We start from the raw sequence: 10,760 nt of genomic DNA on the forward strand, positions 1-10,760 counted from the left end.
TGAAACTAAAGAAATCAAATATAAGTCACGTGAAACACCAAGTCTCTATGTTACCACTCCACCACTAACCCATTGACGTTTCATAATATTATTATCATACTTTATTAATCTCTGAGGAGATTATATTATCAACGGGAAAATTAACGTACAAATTAAGTTAGCGTGCTAAACGTTAGAATCAAATATAATAATTATATATACAAGTAGATTAATTATGTAATTACAACATAGAGTCTCTATAATATAATTATATAATTACTCTATATGTATATATAATTATTTACTTGATTTTCATGTTTATCATGTTAATTTCATTTGTATTTGATTCAAACTAGTAATAAGATAATAATAATAATAATAACATTAGATTAGATTATTATAGTTTACAGCCCAACTCTTTTGTTTTACATTTTGGGCGTTTCTTCCTCTTTGTCGGCTGTTTTTGTTGACCCATAATTTGGTTTTAGGTACATTCATTCAATACCCAACTTGGTTTCACACCTCAATTGTCAATCAAGATCACTCTTTTGTTGTTCTTGTTTAGTTTATCTCTCACACATTTCATCAAACACCTGGTGGGCACCTCAAGTTTCTGTAGATTTGATTGAGATCGAAGGTCAATTTTCATCTGGGTTTACTATTTTGGCTTGTTTGTAAGTTATTATCAATCAAGATCACTCTTTTGCTGCTGTTTCTCTCTCAGACAATTCGTCGAACACCTGGCGGGCAGTTTTCGGTACTTAAAAACTTGATTTTTTTTCACTTGAATTGTTACTGTCTTCTTTTAATCAGACTTGTAGGTCATCTTTTTGTTCTGGGTTTCTTCTTATTATTGTTTTTGTTCACTCAAGATCACTTTTTGTTGCTGTTTTTTCTCTCAGGCAATTCATCGAACACTTACCTGGCAGTTTTTCGCCTTTTCGGTACTTGGGATTTGATCATTATTGTGTTGATTCAAGTTTATAAGGGATGAAAGGGAGATTTGGGACTTCTGGGACTTATTTTCTATTGAATACTGGAGCCAAGATTCCAGCCATAGGGCTTGGGACTTGGCAAAGTGGTGGTGATTTCTGTGTTGAAGCGGTGAAAACCGCGATATCGGCAGGGTACCGGCATATCGATTGTGCACACTTATATGGGAATGAAGCTGAAGTTGGGGAAGCTTTAACTGAGTTCTTTAGAGGTTCGATAAGACGAGAAGATCTTTTTTTGACTTCGAAGATTTACTGTTCGATGAATTCGATTAATAAGATTGAGAATTCGGTTCGGGTTTCGCTTAAGAATCTTGGCGTGTCGTATTTGGATCTTTATTTAATGCATTGGCCCGAGAGTTCGGCTTTTGGTGATGCTACTGACCCGCCTGCGAATTCGGGGACTGAGTATAGACAGTTTTTGAGTAAGTTGAAAACGGCTTGGAAAACGATGGAGCGGTTGGTTGAGTTAGGTCTTGTTCGGGCTATTGGAGTTAGTAATTTTAATATTCAACAGATGAAAGAACTGCTCAAGTTTGCTAAGATTATACCTGCAGTAAATCAGGTATTCTTCATTGTGTTCTTTGATCATAAATATATATTATTTGCTTATTCACATCTTTTGCTGTTCGTATAGTTTGTAGTTATCATGTTTATGTAATATAAGCTCCCTTAAAACTAACATAATTATGTGTTCCAAGATATTTGGAAATTGTGTGATTATAATTGATCAAAATAGAATATTAAAGTGGTTAATAAGAACATGTTACAAGTATTTATTTAATCATATTATTTTGGTTGGCTGTCAATGAATCCCATGAATACTTTTTTCATTACTAAGTATAGTATGCATATATACATATATGTATGTATGTTTTTATATTATGTTGGTATTAGGGGTGTAAGCGAGCCGAGCCCGAGCTTGACTAGGCTCAAACTTGGCTTGTTTTGACTTATGAGAGATTGAGAACTCGAGCTTGGCTCGTTTCGCCCTCTTTTGTTAAACCTGGTGCTAGGCTCGCGAGTTGTTTTTTCAAGCTCGAGCTCAGCTTGGGTTGGCTCGTTTGTTATTTATTACTTTATATTCACTTTTAGATAGTTTAATATTTTTTGAGAAAAACCTTAAACAAGCCAAAGCTTCGCCGTGTAGTGTAAATTTCATAGATAGAAGCCCAAAAGAGTAAGAACTTAAAAATTACAGAACACTCGTTAAGGCTCGACTAGCCTAAACGGTCTTTCCATACAAGGCTCGAGTTCAGGCTCCTTAACTTCGAGCTTTATTGAGTAAATCCCCAAATATTATGATCTGTGACTATTTTTGTATTAAGTTTATTAAAAATATATAATTACAAAAGAGATAACAAGAACAACGATGTTAATTCCTAAATTATTTGTGGTTATTTTTTTAGTTATTGGAACTTGATAAACTTGCGAGGGTTTCATTGTTTGTGTGGATTAGTGTTCGTCATTTAGTTATTGCAATACTTTTTTTAAAAGTCAACACCGTGGCTAGCTGACTATATAGCGTGGTTATTTTTAGGTGGAGTTGCATCCATTTTGGAGGCAAGATGAGCTTGTAAAATTCTGTCAGTCAAAGTTTATACACGTGTCTGCACACACACCACTTGGAGTACCAGCATCGGCTCCTAAACCATCTGAAAGTGGATCAAGTGAAGAGGATGAACCCGGAACACCTCGCATATCTTTTAGAAGATCCAGATCGGTTCACGGGCCGATGCTCAAGCTTTCTGTTGTTGCAGATATAGCTGACGGATATAAAAAGACTCCCGAACAGGTATTCTTTTTGTGATTTTAGGTACGTATTTGTTATAGTAATTTAGGAACATTTAAGAAAAATGTGTTAATTACTAATAGGGATCGGTTTGGGTGGTTTTGAGCTAAAACCAAACTGAACCATGCTTTTTGGGATTTTTAAAACCATTCGTTTCTGGTTTTTTGGTTTGGGTTTGGTTCGGTTTTTCTATTTGCGCTTGAAATTTTCGGGTCGAAAAAAAGTTAGCCAAATTAATGAATTTGGGTCTGAACTTGGAACCTAAATTTTTTTTGTTAGTTAATAATTATTTGATTATTATACATTTGGGCTAAAAATATTTGGGTTGCACTACTTACTTAATTCTTATAACTACTTAAAATTAAAAATTAAAATTGAGAGACTATAGATTTGGTTCGGTTTGGTTTTTTCGGTTATAATTGCACGCAAAACTGAAACCAAACCAGAAGTTCTGTTTTTATGAAAACATAAAACCAGACCATTGGTTTTCGTTTGAGTTCGTTTATTTCTGTTCCGTTTTTTATTCCAGCCACGGGTTGGTTTTTTCGGTTTCATGAACCCTCGTAATTACTATTACAAAACTGCATTATTGCAATATTAATCTTAATTTTAAATAAGACACTAGGAGGTTATATGCATTTTGAATACACTTTGACCAACTTTCAACCATTTGACCTCTCTTTTTTATTTTAGTATCTTTTTTAAACAAATAACTATTTATTTATTTTTTTAAATATCTACTCATTTGACTCGTTAGAAATTAAATATAACCGAAATTTGGTCAAAATTGCCTGGCTTTAACTAATCTTTTGTCAGCCGTTTTAATATTCTAATATTTACCCATTTGACCGTTTAGAAAGTATATTATGTGATCGTAATTATTTAATCATAATTACAATTTTACCCTTGACCGGTAGGTTATTTTACGGTGGGGTCTCCAAAGAGGAACAAGTGTTCTTCCATGCAGCGTGAAGCCCGAGAGAATAATGAAAAACATAGACATATTCAACTGGAGTTTATCAGACAACGAGTACCAACGTTTAAACCAAATAGAGCCACAAGTATGTCTATTTGGTAACGGAAATGGTCTACTGGATACCATCTCGGAGGACAATGGTTCCATATTTGGAAGCGGTCCACTTCAAGCGGTGCATGAGTCTGAAGATGACGTTGAGTTCAACTCATGATCGGTGATGATGGTGTGCATGTTAATGTTTTAAGTATGCATAAACATTTTATGATTTGGTTATGTTACTGTAAGATAGTTTTAATGTTTGTGTGTTAATGTTGATTTGATTGATGTTTTCTTTGGATCAAAGTTTGTTCTGAAGATTCTTGTCATGTACAAAAGTGATTGTATTGTGTGTATGTTCTTCGTCAATTTAAATATCGTTCAATATAATATCAGCTTTAAACGCATGACTGTAAAAATTGCATGATACACTTGTCGTCGATTTAGTGGAAATGATAAAGAGAGTAAGGTAGACTTAGCAACGTGGCACGCAACCATTGGGTCTACCAAAAGTTTTTGCTTATTTTTTTTTTTAGTTTTAACATATTCATGTTTTTACTCTCAATTTTAATAAAGCTATCATAAAAGGCTCGAACCTTTAATAGGTCTTTTTCTTTAAACAATTTGTGTTTTTACCCCTAAGGCACTAAACTTTAATAGAGTTATCATACGGTTCTTAAAGTTTTAACTATTTTTTTTTCAATAATTTCACGTTACTTTTTTCATTTTAACCATATTTTTAGGGCTTTTTTGTTACCCGCTAGAGGTGCACAAAATACCTGGTTTCGGACCCGACCCGATGTGCCTGATCCGGAACCGGTTCCTACCCGTACCTGACCTGCGGTTAGGACTAGGTTTAGAATTTCTCCCAGGAGCTGTACCCGGAACTGGAAATACCCGGTCAAAACCCGACCCTACCTGAAGCCCAAAAAACCCAGTGGAACCAGTCAAGACCCGGTCAAATACCCAACTATACCAGGAACTGGTTCCTACACGGACCCGGTTTTGACTTTTGTTGATCATACCCGAAACCGGTTCCTACCCAGCTCCTGAAAATACCCGGTTTGTGCACCTCTAGTCCCTGTCACAATGCTCTCTTATGATTATTTACTTATTTTTCAATATGATATGTATATAGTTTGTACACGACGTCTTCTGGTTTTATTTTTCATATCGTTTGAAAATCTTTTTAGCTCCTACATTTGTGCAGGGTCCGAGACTGATGAAAGGCCGGACCGCTTCTTTTTATATAAATTGTTTATATATATAAAAAAATATTATCAAACTTGTAATAACTTTAAAAAGTTACATTACAAGTTGATTTATAACTTATAAATAAAACAGTTGAAAATTAAAAAAACATAAAGTTTTGGACCTATTTGTGGGCCTAATAACTAAGGTTTGTTGTCCATACATTGATGATATATGAACACATTTGTGGGCTGCTGGACACCTGAAACCAAAAAATATTCCAACATATGACATTCTGTATTAGATATATAGAGTTTTAGACCAATAAATCAATTTAGCTAGACGTATTAATAACATTATTTTATAGACTCAAAAGTCAAATATAATTTTGACAAAAGAGAGTCGTATTTTGAACTAATAAACACAAAAACTGCTTTTGTATCTATGTATGTAAATACATTGAAAGGTAAACAAGTGCGGATTTAGGTTGGTAAAAAACTTATGTTATATGATAGCGATAAGGCGATAATAAGTTTGTGACAATCGTCAATTTCAGGTTAACTCCGTTAACTCAACTCCGTCAATTCAAACTTTAAGATCGTTGAATCTATAACACACACTTCATTGCATTTAAACTAGGGTTTAAATGACGCTTAACACTCACTACATGTGTAGTCTTTCGGGATTTGCACCGAAACGCAAACGAGTTGACGCGAACGATTGATAAATGAACGACAAACGTCAAAACAATAATTATGTGATAATTATGTGTTAGATATATGTGTGTTACTTGATTGTTATGTGGAATGTTAAACAAGAAACAAGAACCAACTAGTTTAGGCTAGAGATGTAACACTTGAAAGTAGAGGGACTTGAGTGTAACTTGTGTGTTTATAAATAGATCCTTAACTTTAACCCTAACTTATTATTATCCTAAACCTAAGTGCCGATCGGAACTCTCTCTCCCTTGCTCTCCTTGGCTGCCGTCCACAAACACACACATATACACATCAAATCAAGTGATTAATCCAAGAACTAGGTGCTAGGAAGGTATACTTGATCATCCCTTACCTCCTTGTTGTTTAATTTTGATGTTTAATGGGTTAAGTATAAACCCTAGGCAGCCGATTTTGGTTCATGTATATGGTTAATATGATGGTTGTTATTTGGATAATGAATTGATAACTAGATTGATGTTGTTGCATGATTCATTGTTGTCTTTGATTTGAGTTAAAACACAAACCCTAATCTTGTATGTATGGTGTAATTGATATGCATGGATAGTAGTTATAGTGTCTAGAGGGTTATATGGATGCATGATAGTTCATAGATAGTTAAATTGTTGAGTTTTGATGTGAACAGAATCTGGACAGAATGTGTATACGATGTTTAAGTGACTGTAACGAAGTGTAAACGTGAAAATTGGTTGAGATTGTGGGTACTGCAGTAAACTAGGTTGAGTCTAGTTTCTATAAAGTATAAATTTGTAATTTTTGGATAAGTAGAAGTCTACTTTTATGATTTTACAAAAACGTTGTGCAAAGCTGAGCTGTTAGACCTGCTGTTAGGTTATGTTGTAAATGTTATATCTCATGAACTACGAGGCCAATTGGGTTGGTTCCACTTCTGGAAGTTGACTCATTGAGTTAGGAACCAAACCCAAGTGGTCTTGCATTTATTGGATTTTTCGTTTAACGGGAATTGCAAATAACATTCTGTTGTGCATGAATCTGACTGATATGAGTTTACTGTAGTGTTTTGATCATTATGAGAAATCTATATGGAATAAAAATAAGATAAAATATGTTATGGAAACCTAAGACATGTATGTTTCAGTGGTGATTTTTGGTGGATTAATTGAGATGATATGATCGGTGAAATAGTACAATCTTTCAAGTAGAAATTCTGTCACAATGAAACTAGCTGCTGAGTTGTGTATAAATGCATGAAATATGATATTTCTTATGTAATTGTTATGTTTTGACCAAAATACCCTTGCGGGGAATAGTTGTTAATTGATTGCCATGATTTGACCAAAATGCCCTTACGGGGATAATTGTTAGTAAAGTATGTTAATAATACATGACACGAAAGTAATTGCTCACTTACGTATCGTATCACAGGTGTACTTGTTTAAGTCACACACGATTCACAAACGAAACACGAAACATGTTACGTGCATAGGTATTATGTGCCGAGTCTAGGGACTCGTTAAACGTTCCGATACTTAGAAAATCTCTTTGTTATTTTAGAACGCTAGAGAGTTTTCTACGACGCGCATCACTTGGTGATCTAATTTGGGATATTCTTCGCAAACAGTGAGTTCACTTACCCCGCTCTTTGAACTGTTTTCAAACGTTTTTCACTTGGGGGAGATAACATACTCCGATAAACGCATTTTTTAGATAAACACAAATTTAAGATTTTGTTATAAATTATATATATCACTTGTAAAGGCTAAGCGGCAAACGTAACCCTTGAAGTCCCACGCATCGAACCGGTTAATATTTAGAATAGCGAGTCACTGTTGAGTAGTACTACTGGGTTTGACAAACCCCACCCAACGCTAAGCTCAACTGGAGGTTGAGTGGGTGTAATTTTGGCTAACACTTACCATGGTCTGGGTTGACCTGGTGACGGGCACTTGATAAACAGTCAGCTTCGGTCTCGAACCACTTAGTAATACTTGTTGTATAGATTAGCTACCTATCGATATATAATTTGACATAACATTATCTGGTAACGCAAAACGCCGTAACGTGGTTACGCAAAACACTTAAACGCCGTAACGTGGTTACGCAAAACACTTAAACGCCGTAACGAGGTTACGCAAAACACTTAACGAAAACGCTGAACTCAAACGCTAAACGATTTATCTTATATAACTTGTGAACTCACCAACCTTGTGTTGACACTTTTAGTATGTTATTCTCAGGTAGCCGAGGCGGGCGCGCGGTTTAGGAGCATGCATTAAATGAAAACACTTTTATTCTGCAAACTTATTTTTAACAGTTATTTTGGGTTTTAAGTCGTCCTGCGTGACGCAACTTTTGAATTAAGGTTTTTACGCTTCCGCACTTATTTGCATTTAAACGTTTTAATGGTTTGATTATAACTGATGATTCCGATCCTGCCAGTTCACACCCTCTGACGGTAAAACTCCGTTAGTGGATTTTGAGGGTGTGACAGATTGGTATCAGAGCCATTGGTTATAGCGAACTAGAAGCTGCATGCATACTAGACTATAACCGCGACGACCCATTAGTTATTATGATACGCACTGCATAGGTTTGTGTAGTCTTGTAATCTTATCTCTTTACCTCTTTCGCTCATACGCGCGCGCATACACGGCTTACCTGTAGGAATGTCGACGCCACCCTCATCATCATCCGATTCGATGACGCATACTCACGGGAAGGAACCTCAGTTACCTACCGCCTCGCCACCCCGCGTAGTCCCGGAACTCGCAGCTCCCGCACCGAAGAGGTACCGCCTATCCGGAGGCCTTTACGAAAACGACGTTAGCTGGGATTGGTACCCTAACATGATCAGACGTATGGTCTATCGCGAACAAGTTCCCCCGTTGCCTCACCCGAACCACCCTGCTTATCCCAACACCCTACCACCCATAACCGAACCTGTAGAGAGAGTTCTCGCAGCTGTTGTTTCATGCTTGGAGCGTGATGTGGGTTACATGCGCTACACGAGAGAGAACGTTTCCAGACTGTTTAAAGACGGAACCGAGACTAAGGAGGAGATTGCCCGCATGACAGCGGCAATGAAAGATATGCAAGAGACTAGTGAGCAACAAACGAAGGTTATGATGAAGATGCAAGCCGAGATGATAGACTTGCAAGAACAACTCCAAGAATCAAGGACCCGAACTGAGATAGCGTTAGAGCGTTGCGATGTCTTACAAATGCAACTTGCTCAGAACGCAGCCGAACCTGAGGCAGAGCCTGAGGCCGAGCCTGGGGCAGAGCCTGGAGTAGAACCTGAAGAAGATCCCGAAGAGGAGCCTGAGGAAGATCCCGAGGAAGATCCCGAGGAGGAACCCGAAGAAGAACCGGAGGAAGAACCGGCTGAGGATGAGGCACACTCAGAGGTGTCCTCAGATGACGACATCTAGTACTGATGACACTTAGATGGAGGGGTTGTCTCCATCCGAACTATTATTTTTCTATGATTTTAAGGATTGATTGGAAATACTTTGTAGCGAATACAATGGTTTTAATCATGCATTTTTATTTAGACTAATATGTGGTTGTGATGTGATGTTGTTTCTTATTTTCCTTCTTACCTATCTTTTTATTACATGTATGGTGTGTTGTATATGAAAGAAAAATTCATGTTTAACATTTTATACTGTAATTCTAGGAAATGGCTGGAAGAAACGCTGGACGAGGACGTGGTAACATCAGCATGACTGCAGCTGAACTCCAAACTCTGCTGAATGACCATGTTGCGGCCGCTTTAGCCGCACACGTTCAGAATCAAACTGGAGGTCCGAGTGGAACGTGTACCTTCAAGAACTACCGTGACTGCAAGCCCAGTACGTTTAAGGGCACTGAGGGAGCTATAGGCTTCCTGCGTTGGGCTGAGAAGGCCGAGTCGGCCTTTGAAATGTGTAATTGTCCCCCTGCCAGTAGGGTCAAATTCGCTGCTGGGACACTTGAGGATTCCGCCCTCACTTGGTGGAATTCAAACGTCCAGATCCTTGGATTGGAACTGGCAAACGCAATGAACTGGGAGGAGTTCAAAAACATGATGCGAGAGGAGTATTGTTCGAGAGAAGAGATTTCAAAGTTAGAATCAGAATTTTGGTCGTTAAAGATGGTGGGTTCGGAAATCGAAGCCTACACTACTCGTTCGCACGAGTTGGCTGTGATGTGTCCGCGGATGGTGGATCCGCCGAGCAAGAGGATAGAAATGTACATTGATGGATTAGCACCGCAGATTCAGGGCATGGTGACATCTTCCAGACCAGCCACGATCCAACAAGCGATCTGTTTAGCTCACAAACTGACGGATCAGGCTGTGACCCAAGGTGCGTTACCACCGAGGGGTTCGACCGTTAAAGCCCGTGACAACCAGAGCAACGACAATAACAGCAACAGCAACCCGAACAGCGGGAAGAGAAAGTTCGACAACACCAGATCTTCATCCTCGAACCTCCCACCGCAACAACACTACCGTAAGCCCGAGTTCACTCGGAGCTTTAACACTCAGAATCACAACAACAACAACAACGGTAGCGGGCAGGTTTCGAGCGGATATGCTGGGAAATATCCAAAGTGCAACAGGTGCAACTATCATCATGTTGGCCAGTGTGACCGTGTCAAGTGTCAAAGATGCGGAAAGATAGGTCACCAAGCGAAAGAATGTAGAGGAGACCTTGCGGCAAAGGGTGCTCCTAAGCAACCGATGACAACAAAGGGATGCTTTGAATGTGGACAGGAAGGTCATTTCCGAAAAGATTGCCCCAAGCTGAAACAGAATGACAACAATGGGGGTAATGGAAGTGGCAGTAATGGTGGAGGCAATGGCAAAGGAAGAGCGTTTGTGATTGGATCGGGTCAAGCCCGCAATGATCCGCATGTGGTGTCTGGTAAGTTCCCTGTAAACGATTATTTTGCTTCTATTTTGTTTGACACTGGAGCTGATAGGAGTTTTGTGTCGAAAGCCTTTAGCCAACTTTTAGACCTTACTCCAACCCCGTTAGACGCTAAGTTTCCTGTTGAATTAGCTAACGGTAAAACTGTGGTAACAACTCATATACTTGCGGGAAGTAAGT

General features: G+C 38.1%; 1 protein-coding gene across 1 annotated transcript; it reads left to right on the top strand.

Annotated features, from left to right (window-relative positions):
• Positions 1-424: 424 nt before the first annotated feature.
• LOC143598520 (NADPH-dependent aldo-keto reductase, chloroplastic-like) lies at positions 425-4,136 on the top strand. The gene is made up of 5 exons (XM_077076721.1): positions 425-616; positions 704-736; positions 882-1,536; positions 2,512-2,766; positions 3,681-4,136. Exons 3-5 carry the CDS (start codon positions 970-972, stop codon positions 3,948-3,950), a joined length of 1,092 nt encoding a protein of 363 aa, XP_076932836.1. The 5' UTR covers positions 425-616; positions 704-736; positions 882-969; the 3' UTR covers positions 3,951-4,136.
• Positions 4,137-10,760: the final 6,624 nt, after the last annotated feature.

This window comes from Bidens hawaiensis, unplaced genomic scaffold, assembly GCF_021521415.1.
Source record: "Bidens hawaiensis isolate Kalapana, Puna unplaced genomic scaffold, B.hawaiensis_p1.1 tig00050481_1, whole genome shotgun sequence".
Taxonomy (NCBI): Eukaryota; Viridiplantae; Streptophyta; class Magnoliopsida; order Asterales; family Asteraceae; genus Bidens; species Bidens hawaiensis.